The 19,265-nt window shown below is 40.5% G+C and overlaps 1 protein-coding gene across 1 annotated transcript in view; it reads right to left on the bottom strand.

Annotated features, from left to right (window-relative positions):
* Positions 1 to 19,265, bottom strand: part of AKAP13 (A-kinase anchoring protein 13) — a 234,237-nt gene that overhangs the window by 43,557 nt on the left and 171,415 nt on the right. Inside the window, exons 15-21 of the mRNA XM_018567558.1 lie at positions 17,644 to 17,697; positions 14,106 to 14,168; positions 12,537 to 12,717; positions 12,126 to 12,234; positions 7,875 to 7,994; positions 7,421 to 7,463; positions 5,106 to 5,238 (exon numbers count right to left, since the gene is read on the bottom strand). Of these exons, the coding sequence (XP_018423060.1) occupies positions 5,106 to 5,238; positions 7,421 to 7,463; positions 7,875 to 7,994; positions 12,126 to 12,234; positions 12,537 to 12,717; positions 14,106 to 14,168; positions 17,644 to 17,697 (703 nt within the window). The remainder of the gene's footprint in view (positions 1 to 5,105; positions 5,239 to 7,420; positions 7,464 to 7,874; positions 7,995 to 12,125; positions 12,235 to 12,536; positions 12,718 to 14,105; positions 14,169 to 17,643; positions 17,698 to 19,265) is intronic.

Raw genomic sequence — 19,265 nt, 5'->3', positions numbered from 1 at the left:
ACCTCCTGAGTCCGCAGAGCTGAGAGAGGACATGGTTAGGACAAGATCATGGTTTGATCTTTCGGTGTCATTTGAATTGTCAAAGATCCTTTGGGGAAAAAACTCCCCTATTGTACATGAAAAGCAGCAACCCCATTGCTGGCACCTCCATATTTTTCCTAAATAAAAGAACAACATTAGTGCCAGTTTCTATCATACCACATACTTCAGCTTGTATCAGGGCTCATTCACACATGCATGCATATACGTACATTGTGAACGCGTGTGCAGAGACCTGCTCCCAGAAGGCAAAGGTGCAACATGTAATTGCGTGCAGCCACCTGTACATCCCCATGGTAGGACACTGCTACACACTGACCCAAACTTGAAAATCCATGTGGATGCATTTGGACACAAACAGGTCAGAGTGTAGCCATACAGGATGGTGCAAGCAATTACATTCTGCACCTGTCCCTCCTAGGAGCAGGTCTCTGCAAGGGCGTGCACAGCGTATAGATGTACACACTCGTGTGAATGGGCTTTTTGGGCTACTATATACGCATTTGAGGTATGCTTTGGACATCAGTTTGTGAAGTAATTTTGAGTTATTGCATTGTTTACCGAAAATGTATTTTTATGTGTCTTTTGCATCTTTGCATCCTTGCTCTTGCATATTTTTTATTACAGCAATGAATATCAAGATGTGTGTGTGTGTAGTTTAGCCACTGGAGCTGGGTAGGCAACCTTGGCACTCCAGCTGTGCTATATAAAAATGTAGATATATTTGACGGGTCACTCAGTGCATTGCTATATAAAAATTTGAATCTGAATTACTCCAAATAAATCCCTATATTTCACCAACGCCAGCTATGGTGTAACTACAAATCTCATGAGACATTGCAAGACTCTCAGGCACAGATTTGTATCCTAGAAGCAGAGGCATGATAGGAAATATAGTTTTACCGCAGCTGGAGTGCCAAGAATGTCTACTGACTCATAGACTTGCATTGTGCGAGGGAAGCAGTAAAGCACAAGTATAGTGTAGCACTGACAACAGGTAGTGGAGACTGTGAATCTGAGGCCTCATTTATAGGGACATTCACAGACCTGAGATAATAGGTGTTTATAGGACATTTCCAAAATGTATCATTCACATTGCGGGTTTACCTGTGTCTAGGCACATATTGTTTAGCTGCATTTAGAGAAAATAGAACTCTGTGCATCCAGGGGTAGATTAGATACTCTGAAGTTCATGTAAATGTGTGGATACACATGTAAATGCGTGGAAACACACATAAAGAACTTGACCTAAGTTTTTTTTTTGTATACTTCCCAGAAGTCTCCTGCATTTAAATAACCTAATCGCAGGAGGCTGATGTGAATGTAGTTTAATGAACAAATATGGCTGCTTTCCATTCTTTAGGTATATTTCCTTCTGTATATTAATTTGCATGCCAAGCTGTCCAGCAAAGGTGACAATGGTCAGGAGGAACTACATAAATGGAAGGCATGCTTCCAATTGTCACCTTTGATTCATCCACATTTCATTTCTTTTTATTACTGTTGTTGCAACTGCTAAAGCACCTATAACTACATACATTGAACACTAAATGTTATTAAAATTCATTCATTTTTACGCCAGTAGTCCTTTAAAACCAAGGGAAAAGAAAGATCTCCAGTGCCGCCCTTCCTGACCAGTACACATGTGTCTTGTTTCCCAATTTCATATATCTGCTTCTATATATTTAGTATGCTTCGGAGTATGGTGAAACACACAGGAGGCAGATTTTTTTCCCCTGCTCAGTGAATTTGTTTTTAAACTCTGCTGCCGGAGGAAAGCTTCTTGTGCTATTTTACACAAAAAGAGAACTGGCTCGGCTTGCATAATCACCATCTGTGGCAAGATCAAACAAACACGACAACATGTCCGTACTCAACATCCTTCCATATTCCTCTAACAATGTTTGTGAAGGCGTGGGGAGGCAACGTGATGCTGTACTTCTCATATCACAATATTAGTGCTGCACCATGCACCTTGACACAGCCACCAATGTCAATAATGATTTAAAAAATTATGGAAAAGTGGCAAGACAGTGTCCAACTATTTCTGTATGTACAGAGAGCGACAGTGGAGCTAAATATGTTCAAAATATTCAGAAAGCATATCTATTCTACACTGCGATGATACAGGGACTGCGTATAGTTCATATCTAAATAGGTACTAGATAATGAGGCCAATTTATTAAGGGATCAGAACATAGAGAAATGTAACATATGTGCCATCCGTGTATTTTCCGATTTTCTCTCCTTGTGATGGAGGAAAACTGAACCCATGTAATTACTCTGGGTGGCCAGATGTAAGGGCGCGTCTGCCTCACCCAAATCCGGTCATGTCTGTAAAGTGGACCGGAGCACAAATATTTAGACTTTCAGACAATTTTCAGACAACTTTCCACCCACCTCATTCGACAAAAGTCGATTGATTAATATTTGTCAAGCAATGTTGTGCTGGTAGGTCCACACATCTATTGAATTTTGTATTGAGCAGTTTGAATGTGAAAAAAATGTGTGTATGGACAGCTTTAAATTCCAGAGCAAATTGTCAGACTAACCTACTAACATTCTACGAAGAGGTGAGTAGAGATCTGGATGGAGGAAGGCCAGTTGATTTGGTGTACCTGGATTTTGCCAAAGCTTTTGACACGGTACCATATAAATGCTTAATACACAAGCTGAAATCTATGGGCATAGATGACATGGTGTGTACATGGATAGAAGGACAACTAAACTAATTAAGGAGCTGGAGGCCCAAAGCTATGAGGCAGGGTTGCTATATTTAAACTTGTTCACGCTGGAAGTGAGGCGATTATTGGCCCGTTCACACCAGATGCAGTGTGTTCCGGCGCGATTCTAGCCAGAACGCACTGCCTTGCATTGCGGTCGGCTCACTTTTTTTATGGGGCAGGAGGGGGCGTGGCAGGCCATTGAAGTGAATGGCACCGTAGCCACACCCTCGGGCCGCACAGGATCGCAAGGCACATTATGCCTGCGGTCCGGTCCGTTGCGATCAAAATGCTGCAAGCACTATTTTGACCACACCGGACCAGACCGCAGCATAATGTGCCTTGCGATCCCATGCGGCCGATCGCATTGCGGCCGGAGGGCGTGGCTACGGTGCCCTGCACATTCTGGCCAGAATCGGGCCGGAACGCACTGCATCTGGTGTGAACGGGCCCTAAGAGGGGACATGATTTTGATGTACAAAATGTTTGGTGGTGATCGCAACATCAGCAATAAACGTTTTACTGTAACCTCCCTAAAAAAAAAAAAAATAGAGGCTAGCACCTAAAATTGGTGGAGAAAAGATTTAACCACAAAGGGTGTAGGGGATTCTTTTCAGTTTGAGTGGTTAGATTTTGGAACATCTCTCCAGTGGTATCAGCAGAGAGTATTGAATCATTCAAAAATAATTTAGATACCTTCATCGTTAGAACATGACATACAGGGGTACAGGTACTCTTAAATACTAAACCACACAGGGACTCATATGCACAAACACACAAAAGGTTTAACTTGATGGACTTGTGTTTATCCAACCTCAAATACTACGTAACAAAAGTTAAATTCTTTCCAGGGGGATCATGTGAATGAGATTTGTATGCCCTTCCCACATCTCTATAGGCACACTATATAGCATTCTCTCTATTTAACATATAACAATAGACAACTATCCATGAATTATTTCAACAGCTCTGGTATGATGCTTGTAATAACCGGTCAAAGGGTAGGTTGCTCTCAAGCGAGCTGTGGCTGCTATGGGTAGTATGACCTCCTTCATTGTGGACTGGTTTTCTGAAGGGTGCACAACAATGTTTTGCAGCAGAATCTAAGCGAGTCCTGTGACTGACTCAATGCACACCGAAGTGTGCTAGCATCCTACAACAGGGCTTCCACTTTATACTCATTTCTTATAGCAAATGTTCGCAGAGTATCCACCTGGTTTATGGCAAAGTAAAAGTAAAGTACTATAAGTATACATAGTAGTTTCACAGTACATAGAGTTGTTATGGCAGTGTTTTATGGCATGTAATTTGGGAACTGACCATCACATTTTAAATACTTGCACTATTATTAGTAAATTAAAGCATCTATTGACCCTAAATCTGTATAGATTTGGATAAAATTGGCAAAATGGCTGTAACATCTGTCTTATTTTGTCTGATAACTTTGTCACAATGGCAGGAAGGGAAAATCTCCAATTGGGGCATAGACAGCAATTAAAATCTAATGGAGGTTCTAGCCTTCCTACTACTGATAAAAAATGCATTAGTGCCATGGTGTCCTTCTAAGAGTGATTTCCCTTTGATTACCCTCATAATGATCTCACCACCAGTGAGTGTGGGAAGTGAGGAAAACATCTTCCTGAATAAGGCAACCGACAGAAAAAGCTAGCCAATGGTTTTAACCATACCATACCCTACTCGATCCAAAACAGAGAAAATATATTTTAGCTAAATATATACCACTTTAAAATTGTAGATGTGAAGATACACCACCTGAAAGGAAACTGTAACAATTGTGGACATAAGTGATCAGTCCCACAAGGAGAGTGTTGCTTTCAATTAATCAGCAAATAGAAGACTTTCATTGTGGGAGAGGGCAGTAAGGGCCTGTTCACACCAGCAGGTGTGTGTTATGGTGCTTAGAACGTGTATGTTCTTGTGTCAGCTCGGTTCGGGTATTGTGACAGTGGCCTCTCTCAGAATACAAAAGAAAAGGAATATGCCTTTTTTTTTCGTTAAGCCCACGGGTTAAAGGAAAAAAATAGAGCAGTGTATGGCAAGCTTTAGTGCTGCATTGATCAGCGCAGACCATGTATACAAGCCCTAAAGCAAAGTAGTTCTATAGCAAAGCAGTAAGCAAGAGGCTGTGTATGTAAAAAAGCAAACATGACTGCCGGTCCTAAATAAATATATATATATAAATATTTAATAAAATGTAAGTAAAACCTACAGCAGTTTTATTACAGATTACCCGGTTCAATCTTAAACTGTGATTACGACTTTAAATTAACAGACATGAGTTCACCTACAAGACACACAGTTTAAGTGTTACAAAACGCTCACCTTGGTTTTCTTGCTACCAGACATTTTGTGCCGGAGATAGCTGAATGTGCGGCTCACTTTGGTCCCACCTTTCAGGTCTAGGTCTTTTTGGGAGGGACTCAAAGGCAAGATATCACAGCTCTCCTCTGGTATGCTAAGAGAGAACAGTATATTCATATAATTAGGACTCTTAAATTGTAAAATGTACTGAGTAGAAAGATTAACTAAAATATTGAGCCTGAACTCCAGACTGCAGCTAAAATACATATATAGATATAGATACATATGGTTAACCTGCCAAAGGAATTGCAATTCTTTGCAGGTGAATCAGAGACCAGTGCTGGAAGCCACAGCCAAATCCTCATCTTGCACTGCAGAAGTGATTGACTGTCGTCCTCCCCCCCCCCCTCATCAATCAGTGGTGGCAGGGGCATTCCCTGCCACACAGCTACATGTCAGAATGCACCTGCCGCAACACATTGGGTTGGGAGGGTGTTTGACGGTCACAGTTTTGAGAGGGCTTGGGCAAACCCAGGTAAACCGAGTTCCCACCAAGCCCAAGCTTATTATTAGTCAAAAGCACCCATCAAACCATCCCCCAGCCTGCTGATTGGGCAATGAAGAAGCAGCATCATGCTGATGAGGTCATACATCCTCTCACTCTCCACTTTCTGTCTACATATTCCCTGTCAGCACATGTGCAAGCAGCAGAGCATGATGGGCCTCAATGGCTGATCTTACCTCTCCCTGCTATACATAACAGGTAACTGATATCATTAGTAGCATTTAAAAATACATGTAATGGTTTCTTATTTAACAAAAAAAACAAAAAACAAAAAAAACAGTAACGGGTGCTTTTATATTTGCCTGGAGATTTAAAGAACTAGTGTCTTAACCCCATAACTGCACACAAGTCACATCTCAAAGGGGTGTCAGAAAGTGTTTTATTAAATTATAAGCTGAACAAATTTCTATTACCTGCTGCAGGTTGTGCATGCATTTCTGATAGAGAGCACTGGAAATTAAGGTTAAGAATAATCTAACAATATCTTGTTAGATTGCTGGCGATTTCCAGTTTCCAAATAATGAACTAGAATTTTTTCACATGGACATTGATACAAGACTCTTCTACCCAACTCTTGGTGTTTCTGTGACAGATATCACTCGAATAAAAGGAGCATTAAATGGCACGGTGTCATCTATTCCATCACTTCTGATCACCCGAGCAAACCTGTGCCATGAGAGCCTGTGTCCTGGTAGACAATGCAATAACAGTGCAGTGATGGAGATCCTCCAACAGACATACTTTCCACAAGGAAGTTGGAGGAGCACTGTTCTATGCTGACCCTAAAGGGCACCATCTGCTATAAGCTATTGCTATTAGCAATGAATGAATTGCACATTGTGCCCTGGGCTGTTTTCAGTTTTAAAAGATTTGGAACACAATGTCTGAGTTTTCAATTGTATCTTATGCAGGCATATGCTCTTCAAAATGTGATGATGGCAGATATGAAAACAATGCCTCCAGGTACAGGGCGTGTTCACACATATTGAGTAAAATCTCCTGATTAACTCTTACAGAGAGGAATACAAAGACTGCCATTGCTCACCACCTTCTGAAGTAAAGTCTAAAGACTTGCAAAGCTATAAATGAATGATTAGAGGAAGCAATGATCAAAATGCATCTTATTATAATGACAAAACTAAAGACCATCAACTTGTATTAGTTGTAGAGGCAGTAGGTCTACCAGTGGTACAATATCATTAAAGCACAGACATACCACAGATTACATAGTATGTTTTTATTTGGCTAAACGTCTACATTTGGTTGTTTGAGACAATGCTAAGAGATGATCACCAATTACCTAGGAAATCATAACTCAATTTAGAAGTAGTCACTGTAAGGATCAGTAAATACAGTAAGAGGACCATTTATAAACAATTTGTAGAGACATTCGCCCTGTGAACGTTCATTCTGTGCTAACAGAGGCAAAAGCAAACTTTCAGGTCCAATGTAATGTAATAGTCCGAATTATGGCCTTATTTCCAATGCTCCTCAGTTGCATCTAGTGGCCATAATGCTGTATATTACATTCAACCTGAAAATAAATAATAATAAGAACGTTTGTTTTGCCTCTATTCACATAGAATGAACATTCACACAGATCTGCAGGGTGAATGGCTCTGCAAATTGATTATAAATGGACCCCTTAGTGTGAGCTACCATATTGGCTGCATAGCAACATATTGCCAAATGTTTCACTAATTGGGAGTAAAATGTTTGTTCAGCAAGATTTATATCCAATATTAGCTTCTACTAAACTGTGCACACTTACCTTTGAGCCAGAGAATTTCTAGGGATATTTAAAGACTGTGAACCTGAAAATAAAAATGAAATGACCTTAGAAACACAATCAAGTCTCTCCCAACAATAACTTAATATCCTGGTGTTACTAAAATGGTCATGATATTGCAATGTGCATCAACCATCACCTCCAAACCGTGAGTGGTTAGATTCTAGGGGTCTACTTGTGTGTGCATTTACAGCCAGTTTGGATCACCTCTACAATGCAGGAGATTAAAAGGAGACAGACATAACTACCTACATTTGAAGACATTGCTAGTGGACGCAACACATTCAAAATTGTTCACCATGATTGCACGAGACAATTGACAAAAGCCAACAACCTTTCTGAACAAAGCAAAATAAGCAGGCAAAGCAGGAAAGGCGGTGTATGCCAGAGTGGACATCCTAGTGATGGACATACAGTTGTGGCAGCGTTTACTTACTATCTGACTCGTCATCACTGGATGAGGAACCAACAGTAAAGACATGCCTAGACTTAGGAATAAGCGGAGAAATGTTGAAGGAGAAGGAGATTCGCCTCTTTGGTCGTATCCGGGTCTGGGCTGAGAAGTGGGTTAACGGCAGACGTTAGAGCATGCAAATACAAACAAGAAAGAAAAACAGGCAGGGAGGCAGAAGCAAGGTGGAGGCTGAGTTAAGACATGTATGTCAACTGTAAGAACATCATCCTTCATCTGGATCTATCCACAACTTCAGATTGACGTGCCAGTTACTAAAAAGATCATGTATCTAGGATACATGGGTTTACCATAATGCTATAGATCAGGCATGTCAACCTCACAATGGGCTGAATTAAGTGAAATAAATCGACAAGGGGGTGAGGAAAACACCTGCTTTATTCTAGAAAAAGATTGCAGCATTAAAGGGATATTAAAGTCAAAAGGGTTTTAAGCTATTCTGAATGCTGATGAAATCACTTACAATGGATGCTGTTTCCTGATGTTGAAAAGTTTTAGTTTCCTGCAGAATCAGCTGCCCCTGAGCACTGGTCCTGATATCCTGCTTTAGGGTGGCTTCTTTCTCAAGCAGAGATGTATGGAGACACCCTTGTGTGTTCTAGTAAGCTTTGTGCGTCTCCACAAACACACAGGAACAGCAAATCAAGCTACTCCACCTCACCCCTCTCTTCCCTCCACCCTTCTAGAAGCTAGTAGATGAACAGCTGCTGGAGAGTGTGCTGTTTCTTATTATCTTGCACTGGACAGGAAGCTCTGGGAAGCTGAGCTAAGAGACTTGGAACCAGCTGTTCAGAAACATGATGACTAATAGCTTGATAAAAAAATACAAATAAATAATTTGCTGGGCAATGTATATTTGTTTGATCTGGATTCATTATTGAAAAAAAGGTTTGAGCGTTTAATACTACTTTCAGCATCATTATCTTTACTTACAAAATTAATTAAGTCTTTGTAGCCTGTAGCTGGGGCCCATTTTCATTTACATTGAACAGCTGAGGGCAATGTGTGGTCCAAAAACACTAGTTTGACATGCTTGATATATACATATTAGAGAGGTATCTAATTGCAATTTCAGAAAACATAGAATTCTGCTTCACAATTAGTCTTTTTTTTTTTTAAGGCTTTTCTTTTGTAGGCTTTTTTCCCCTTTATTTTCAACTGGTGATCCTGCCAAATGGTGTTTTATTTTTCAACGTCCTTTAACAGAGCAAGCTTTCCGATCAAAAGTGGCAGATATAGCATTGGGACAAACCATTTAACACTGAAAGGGTTGCTTACAGTGGTCAGCTTTTATTCATTTATGTAAAACCTGTTAGTGCATCTAAAGTGGCCAGATGGAAAACATGCAACAGATTCCTCCATCTACGATAAACTGTGGATGGAGGAATCCCCCCACTGGGCCAAGCTTCAGTATCTTGCTGGTCGGCCCAGCTGGCTATCAAAATACCTGAACAATGCCTGCATCCAGATTGTTCAGGTTTTTTGACAGCCAGCAGGGCCGACTAGCAAGATGCTCTCTCCACAGGTTGGCAACACTGCTGTCCAAGGGTGGCTTTGTTGCTCCTCCATAGAGTGAAGCCATTCTAAGACAGGAAAGTGTGTTGAAAGGTGAATCACCGGGTGATAAAGGAAAACAGCCTAAAAAGACAACAAATTCAGCCACCACATTGGTAGAATTGGTAAGCTGCAATGTATTACTTTTTCGACTTTGGATTTAGATACGCTTTGATGGTGCTAGCGTCATTCACGCAATGCATTGATGTGCGTTATCCCAAAAAGTTCATATGTGTTTTTGATCAACTGATGTGTTCATAAGGGCTTTTGATAGGAATGGTAGTGCATGTCAATGCACATGCCCAAAACAATTAAACATTGCAGGAAAACACAGATGCATTGGTGTGAATCCAGAATCAGACTTTTAAAATTACCACTTTTAGCAAACACAGCTAAGGCGGTTTTAAAATGCAATTTTTAATTTCACCAAAGAAAATGATTTCAAAGTCTTACAAACAAGGAGTTCTAAAACATGCATCAATAGTTCAGACGCTTTTGCATCTTTAGTGACCTAAAGTTGCAAAACAGAAAATAAAAGTAATTTGCAATGACCTTTTGCATTCAAAAGAAACTTGCCATGATAAAAACATGGAGGTTGCTATTTTTTTCTTTTGATGAAAAAATGCTTTTGTGCTGATGCTTTTAGATGAATATTTCCTGTCATCGACTTAAAACAAACAAGCATTACAAACACATAAGACATTCTGAATTTCCGATCTGTATACTACATTTTAGGAGCATATTTATAAAGCAGTGAATGTGACATTTAGGAAACATTCACATGGTTATTCACAAAAGGATGAAGAGTTTGGAGAAGACAGAAGAAGTGAACAATCTCAGACAACGTAGCTGAACTGGAGAATTTTTCTAAATCAGATATTTTGCCCCAGATTGGTCACTTCCCCAAAGTCTTCACCCTTTTGTTTATAACCCTGTCAGTGCAGGAGATTTTTCCTGGTGTAAGTGCTTTAAAATTACAGGGAATGGTTAACCGCTTCTGAATGTTTGGTAAATGTCATATTCATTGGCTTTATAAAAAAAGCTCCTAAGTCAGAGACTTTAAAAGTAATGAAGACTTAGGGTCAGGGCAGCTGCCAGTCAAAACTTGCATTTTTATAAGGAGGTTTCCAATGGCAGCTCCCTTATGTCCATCATGACAGGGTTACTTTTAAAGAAGCGCACTCTAAAAATAGCCTAACCACCTTTAAATTCTATAATATCTAGTCACCAAGGAACCCTCTGATTCTTTGCCTGGGACCAGAGCAGGGTTCATCACCCCCAAAACTTCTTTCCCTTACTTGGATGTGGTGTAAGTCCTAAGCTGGGGGCAGATTTGGTTATAGTGACAAGAAGACTGTCATCCTCCTCTATGGTCTGACCATCCCTAAACACCACAGTCAAGCAGAAAGAACACAAACACTGTGCCGCAGCTGAAGCGGATCCCGACAATTATGTCTGGATCCGCCCAGCTGCGTGAGTGACAGCTGGCTCTACCTATCCAGAGGCAGAGCCAGCTGTACCCGCCCCCTCCCCCCATCCGCTCCGCCAGTCAGCGCTGGAGGATCGGAGCGGGGAGAGGGGAATCCAGTCCCTCCCCTGTCACGGCAGAGAGCCGTAACAGGATCGAGAAGTGAGTGAACGCCGGTATGTGTTTGCTCACTTCCCGATCTACTGAGCCAACCTGTGACATTTTCATTATCACAGGTCGGCTAGAACTATGAGGATGAGTGAAAAGCACTCACCTCATAGTTCTCCTTTAAACAAAGGCAGTGAACTGAAAGATTTCTTCATGCTGCAGGCACTGGACACAATGTTGTTCTTTTTCTGGGGTACTCAGTCTTCTCCTTAAGTGCAATTATCCTTTAAAAGTGTTGCTGTACCATCAATGCGCAGGGGCTTTCATACACATTTTAAAATACATTTTTAATTTTAAGCACATACAACTCTATTTGTATGTGCTGAAACCTTCTACGAAGGCATAACAGGCTTGCCATATAGAACTAAAGTTTCCTCTGCACTGATTTATCCCAGCCAGAGAGACAAGAACTACATAAAAATAACCTCAATGATTTAAGTTGGGAAAACCCCAATACAATTTTTACAACATCTGATCATAATACTAGACTATTATATAATGAATAACTGTCTGAAAATCTGAAAATTAATCAATCTGAATATTACAGAGCAGATTGAAAGCCTGTTACACGATAGAGGAATGTACAGCACTCATATCAAATTTACAATAAAAAACACATGAGAAGCAGAGGAGCTCCCCAGAGACGGAGGAATTCAAGAACAAATGTGACATTGACAGTTGTGGAGATGGGGGTGTTGGAAGAAAAAAGTCAGAGGAAAGGAAATTAAACATGCTTGTGATGAACAGATGTCTACTGTATCTTCAGAACAAAGCCAGCCTTGCATGCTGGATGCCTCAGATGGGTAGGTTAGTAGGCATAACATTCAGTGTTAATTTGATTTGCATGGGTCTGTCTAGTAAAATCTAGCAATTAGCAAAGGCTTCTCTTTCCCAGATCACTGTTGGTTGTTTATTACAGCAAAGAGCAGCTTTGTGAAACAATTTTATAACCCCCTGAAAAAAAAGAGTGTCTCTAGTTAAAAGTAACACGTCAGGACATTGAGGGCATACAATGAAGCACTTACTTTCCACCAGGGGATTGCTGATAGTGGTTAGTGACATGGATTTTGTCATGTGAGGAGCAAATCCTGAACTGGGGTAAACAAACCCACGAGAGGGCGTCTTTTCACGGTCCTGTAAAAGAAGAATGGATAGTTAGTACTGTATATACAAGCCAACATATTTTCTCCATTATTTTCATACTATGTGTCCACTTTTCCAGTCACAGAAGAGGACAGTTTTAGAGATGTCCATAGCAAACCACATGTCTGCCTATCATTTGACAGTTACACTAGAAAGGAAGACCAGTTCCAATCCACAAGACGTAACATGTCTCTTAAACTAAAATGAGTTTGGAGATTATAACAGAAGACTGGGCATTCCTTGCTGCGAATCAACAGTATATAAATATTATGCATTTCTATGAATTAACTTACCTGATGGTGTGAAGCTCTGCTCCTTCTCTGATCAGACTCTGTTTTCTCCTCTGTCAAAGAAAGTGAAGAGCCACTGCGAACCTCTCTCTCAAATGATGATGGCGCAGTCAGGTTGCCAGAGACAACAGTTGAAGTCTCATGACTGGTGGTGGTTTTGCCAGCAAGACCCTCCAAGCTGCAACTGAATAGAGACCAAAGAGTAGTGGTCACAACATGAAGACAAAAGGTTTATTGTGAAGCAGTTACAAAGCAATATTAGAAAATAGCAGGCAGGCAGGTTAGCTACAATAAGAATTCTCAGTATTTGATATTGCATGTGTACGAAGTCACAGTGAAAAGAAAAGCAGACCAGTGGATTGATCTCATTTCAAACAAAATAACTGCGGAGGTTCTCTAAAGTCCATCAGAGAACTACTAATAATACCCCAAACATTGCAATTAGATTGAAATAAAAGCCAGTTCAATTGATCAATGTTATGAATACAAATATAAGGCTGCAGTGAACTCATATTGGGAGCTGCTAGAACAAGTTAACAGGCTGGCTTGCATCATTCCAGGCTTAGACTGAGCGTCATGCAGAAAATACCAGTATAAGGAATGGACTTCGAAGAGCAGCTACCTCCACAACATGAATGCCTGGATAAAAGCTAGAGCCAGTCAATGATAGGTAGGTTGTGAATTGAATACAAATGTCCAATGTTAACTGTGGTGTACCCATAAGTGGCCAATATAGCACAAATGAATGAAGTTTACATTGCATTAGCAATCTTGCTATGGCATTAACTTCCCTTTAAACTTAAAAGCTCGTAATATTAATTCTATTATGTGTTCATCCTGATAGACCGCAAAATAATCCTCATCAGCTCCATACTAAAGCAGATCTTTTACATACTGACTCAAAAGTTGTCAATGCGTCAAGCAAGGAAATGGTAAAAGAACACAAAAAAAAGCAAAGTGTCCGCTAACAAATTACAATTAAATATTAAGCTCAGATCTGCACACAAAGCATATACTCAACAAATAGTAGCACAAGCTGCACTATAGCAATGGCTTAAAACAAAACTATGAGCAATGCTTGGGGAAGGGCACAGTACTACGGAACATATACACAGCAGACAATACATATTTAGCAAATATTATACTGTAGGAAGAAGACCATCATGGAGCAACAAAGTACTTCTACAGTGTATCAGCCATCTATATGTAATGGAGCAGTATGAGGTCAACCAGCATACATCTCTATAATTCACACCGGTTGCTTTATGATTGAGACTTATTACTGACATGACTCAATCAGCTGTCATTTGTGCAGAAAGATTGTTAGGGCCAGTAGAGAATTTCTTTTCTTTTTGTGAGATGTTATACAATAGACCAAGTACACCTCAGTGATGTATTTATATGCTTGTGAACTCGAATACTGCATTAGCCCAGACAATGGCCCCTTCCATTGTATAACAGATAAACTGCAAACAGTAGCAAAGCCATTGAATTCACTCCAAGGACAAGAAAAAGCACCTTATGCAGGTTATGATGCAATTCCACCATTTTACCTGCCTGCAGATACTATACCTTCTATAATTAATTTCACCACCCACAGCAGTTAAGTGTACAGTTGAGGGACACCAGCTCAAACTGAGAAGAGCCACCAGAAAGAGAGAGGAGAATGGTCATGTTAACATATTATGTAATGGAAACAAAGCTAAAGATAGGTAAATTGCTATTTATTCACAAAGCAACACTGCAGGAAAGTGAAAACCAAAAAGGGTCATAAGACAAATACCATTTTTATCCAACATGAATGGCAAAATTCTCCAGTATGTGCTTCTATGGGCTTGTTCAAACCAAAAAGTATCTGTTCCTAAGTGTGTGTTAACATGCATGTTAGAAAGACTCTAAATACATTGATTTGGATGGCAAAACACTAGGTCACTCCACCCTAAATGTACCATGCAGGACTTTTTGTCCCCAACGTGCAGCAACACCTTGGTGTGAAGTGGAATGAAGCCTATATCAAAAGAACTGTTTCTGTACGGTAGCGTCACAATAAGGGCCTGGGTTAAGTGGTTTTCTTGTTCCCTTCAACTGGGTTTTGTATTCCTATCAAGTCTATGCACATGCAAAAAAACACCAGAAGGAAGTCAACTGCAGGTATAATGCACCTGTCAATGAATTCTGAATAATCTCAGAAGCATCCAAAACTGGGAGAGCCCATCGACATAGGCCATAACAACTCTACACAAAGGTAACTCTTCCAAAAGTGCATTTATTAGCAAAGGTATTTTTTTTATTCTGCATAGTTTTTTTCAGTATGTTAGTTTAACCATTATCCTGCTAAATCTGGCCTCTCCTGATTCCCAAGGGAAAAATAATTGCCCAAAGCCAAAAAGGTACCATGGATGACTAAGGGGGTGCAACTCTTGTCCTCTAGACACTATTATTGCAGGTTTACCACAGTTAAACATAAAAGAACAAGACTAGAAATTGTGCCTGTGAGTGTGTGAGAGAACTGAAGACCATGCACTGATATAGAGCCTTGAGGATGGCAGATCATAGAATACAACATTGCATGATTTCATTAAACATTATAGAGATTTAATAGTTAAGCAGATAAACGGACCAGCTGAGGTAGGCCATACACATTGACGATTGTCAATATATTCCGCCTTATGTCATGCTGTGTATGGGCGTCTTAAAATGGAGGACCAAGTATATTTTCTTCATCTGTAGTAATCTATACCCCTACTTAATAGGCCTTACCTTTTAGGCCTGGCTTACACTAGTGCTCTGCTGTAACGCATATTATATGTGCTTGTGAACTAGAATGCCATTCATCTGAAAAGCACCCTTAACACACTGAGCGAACTTCAGCACACAGTAGTGCGCTGCGTTCCCGAAAAAGGTGTGGTTTTTGTTGTGATTAGATGCATTGGCAGACTTTTAATATGAGTGGGCTGCTTTAACCTAATGCATGTTTTAACGTGTATGTTACTGCACAAATGTGAGCCTGACCCTAAATAATTGCTCTATAACCAGCAATCTTAACATACGAAATACTAAATACTGTTCCTGATCTGAGAAACAGTCTCTACAGCCTGTAGTAGTAGCACTGCAAACATTGCTTTCATTCTGCCACTTCTGGTGCCATCACATCTGAGTGTATGCACTAGAACTGGACCCTCCAATGATATTAAGATCTTTTGCCTTTCTTTCCACCCACTGAGGCTCAATGATAGCCTATTACCAACTGGCACCATGACTATTGAGTGTTCTACGGAGACAACCTTCTCCTAATGTCATGTCACTACATCCTCTGAGGTACGTTCACCGTTTTCACATTTCTGTCTAGGTAAAGTTTTTAAATGCATGTTAGAGGGGCTTTCTTCTGAACTAGATCTTTGCACTGTTGCCTTGACTACTGATTTCAATAAGAGTGTACCTAAAGTCAATCACTGACTTAAGGTCTCAAACTTCTTTCTCTGGTCATTCAAAATAATATCAAGACTCACCAAATTATTTCATGTCTTCTAAAGTGGGGTCTGTTGGGGTCAAACATTCACCGTCTCTCTGACTCTAGGCTATATACAAGAGTGGCTTCTGTGTGAGGTATAGGTCCCAACTGGCTGTTCACCCTCACACAGAACCTGCTCTTGGGCATGGCAAACGAGCAGAAGTGCCAATGAGGTAGCAGTTTGTCGGACCTGGAGGGACCCCAAGTCAGGTAAACTTTTTAAAGGATGGGGTCTGCTTCCTTAACACCGGTAGTGATTTAGGGGTCAGTGGATGAAACCAATGCCCACTGTGAGGGATGCAGGCATCCAACTCTCCCAGAAGTACTGGATAGGAAGATTCTGCCAGAGGCTGAAACTCTTAAACAGGGCTGGGATTGGAGCAATAGGTGTCCAGACAGTAGACTATAAACACTCTTCTTTTGCAGGTGGTGCTTTAAGGTATTTTTACTGTTAACGTAGTAGTAAACTCTCAAACTTTTTCCAATAATGCATCCAGATCAAACTAATATATTTTGCCCAGCAAAGTATTTCTTTAAATTCTTGCCTAAGCATGTTTCTGAAGAGCTGCCTCCAGTTCAGCTTCCTTGAACTTCCTGTCCAGTGCGGGATCACAAGGGAGAGCACAGTCTCCAGCAACTACCCACTACCAACTTGGAGAAGGAAGGAGGAAAGAAGGAGAGGGCTGAAGATATGCCTGTGTGTTTGTGGAGGCACACATACAGCTTATTATTATTACGCACAAAGGTGGCTCTCTAGGACCCTGCAAGGGAAAGGAGCCACCCTTGTGCATAATATTAAACTGTATGTGTTCCTCCAAAAACACACAGGACATTAGTGCCAGTGCTCAGGGGACCAGCTGATTCTACAGGAAACAAACTTTTAAACATCAAGGAGCAGCATCCATTGTAAGTGAATTAGCATTTGAAAGAGCTTACAAACATTTTGACTTTAATATGACTTTAAGGTCAAGCTGCCAGTATTATCAGTTATCCCTCTGTAAAATACCGCCAGCTTTAGGTTGGTGACAAATGTGAGCTTCAGTAAGGTGTCTATTGAGAAGGGCAGGAAAAGAAGCCACATGAGATAACATCTTATAAATAATGTTTTCAACGAATGTCCATTTTATGCAATAATAATTCTATATCTACGTAATATTTGTTTCTGAATTGATCATTATTCAGAGAAAAGTATAAGAAATAGAGTTTAAATATATTGGGGAACTGAGCCTTTGAAGATGCAATGATTGATCCTATTAACTAGGTGGGCACTCCATATTATTATATGGCTGTTCAGTGAACTCTCCACAATGTAGGTTATGTAGATTAATCTAGCGTAGTACTACTGCCAAGCCAATAGTTACTGTGACAGCTCTGCTAGATATCATTTAAAAATGAAAGACTTAAAATTCTTCTTAACAAATAGTAGAAAGAGTGGCGTAGGTGACATAAGAATATACAGACTGTTTATATAATCAAAGCTTATGTCAAGTGGAGCTGTGGAATTACATTCCCCTCAAATTCACCTTGTGTAATTGGGGCAAAGTGGATCCTTAGAAAGTGTTAGTACATACATACAGAGACGGATTGTTATTTTGATACCTTCTTTTGTGAGCAGTTGGCTTCCTTACACCATCCCCCAGATTTCGAAATGAACTGAAAATGAATCATTGAGATGGATCAGCATTGTTTAGAAAAGTCTGAAAGAATGGGAGCAAGCAAGGGTAGGAAAAAGGGCTCAGAAGCTGAAAGCTGGGCTGTGGGCACCAAACAAAGCAGCGTAACACAAGGGAGGTTATGTTTGGATCGTCCACTATACACAACTGAGTACTGCAGAAAACACACTCAATAGCACAGCCCAAAACTGTACTTTCCATCAAGCAAACATCTTAGGATACAACAATACAAGACAATTGTTCTCGCTCCTTGGACTACTTCCAAGTACATAAAAGCAACGTTCAAAACTGTTTAAATCAACTGATGCAGAAGTCATCTGGGCCCATCTGTTCTGCATTAGTGGTAATTGCTACTTCCACAGCCCTCATTAGTATCTAGGACTAACAGTGCCCCTTGGTGTATCCTGAGCGGTCTATAGAAGCGCTTGTACGTTTACATGGAGCGATGTCACGGAGAAAGAACCGCTCATCAGAATGACCCAGCTACAAGGAAACACAGAGAACTTCTTACAGAAGACACTGCATAAATCTGTGCCAAAATAACTAATTACAGCAATGTCATAACAAATACTACAACAGGAGCCAGATGAGTGGCTGATCTGTAATACTGTCTTATAGAGATTGATCACTGCATATGAGTAGCATATTACATCCATTATAATGGTGAAAAGCTGTAGCACAGATTGATGTGTATTCTACAGCTGATTTATTGTGAAGAAAGGGCAACTAATTAAAAATGTTTTCCACTTACAAATGGGCCCCTTTATGCTGAAAGTTTTGTGTACCAAAATGCACTACCACACAAGCCCTAAGGGGTGTTGCTCCAGGTAGTATTTTCAAAAGTTTCCTTATATTGTCATAGACCATATAGACATGCCTGTGAAGAAGTGTGGGACTCAGTCAAAATGGGCGGCACAATTATTAAATGGTACTTGAAGGGAGGTCGTGTCTTCAAAAAATTGTGCCCCTGGCAACCGACCCAGCGGTTGCCAGGACGCCGGCCATACATGCATACATACATTCAACTGATACCAAGCCCTTTAGGTCTGGCAGGAATTTTAAAGGGGAACCCCACCCCCAAAATGGGGGGGGTGCGGTCTCCCCTAAAATGGCAATGAATCGCACATGTCTAGCACCAAGGACATGAGCCATACCCTAGATACGCCACTCTAAGGAAGCACAGGGCATCCACTGCTATTCTGGTCATCAGCAGCCTCACTTTGTTTCATGGAAGGCCTTCTCTGAGCTCTGAGCATGTATGCACTGCATTATTTTATCTTTCAGTATGTGGGTCAGTTAAGGAAGAGACCCTACAATTTTAACTTTACTAAAGAAAGCAGATAATGTGTACTATTAATAATTATCTGTGCACCAGCAGTAATTTAGGGGTTATAATTATCTAAACTAAAAATAAAATGCTGCTGGTGGAATTGTAACGTTACACACAAAAAATATATTTACAGTATGCAACGGTTCTTGGTGGGAGTTGGTAAAACACTGCTGACAGGCTGCCTTCCTAAACAATGGTTACACCAATGACAGTCATGC

This window comes from Nanorana parkeri, unplaced genomic scaffold, assembly GCF_000935625.1.
Source record: "Nanorana parkeri isolate BGI_ZX_2015 unplaced genomic scaffold, ASM93562v1 scaffold1062, whole genome shotgun sequence".
In the NCBI taxonomy this organism is placed as follows: domain Eukaryota; kingdom Metazoa; phylum Chordata; class Amphibia; order Anura; family Dicroglossidae; genus Nanorana; species Nanorana parkeri.
This window is presented reverse-complemented; position numbering and strand designations above follow the sequence as displayed.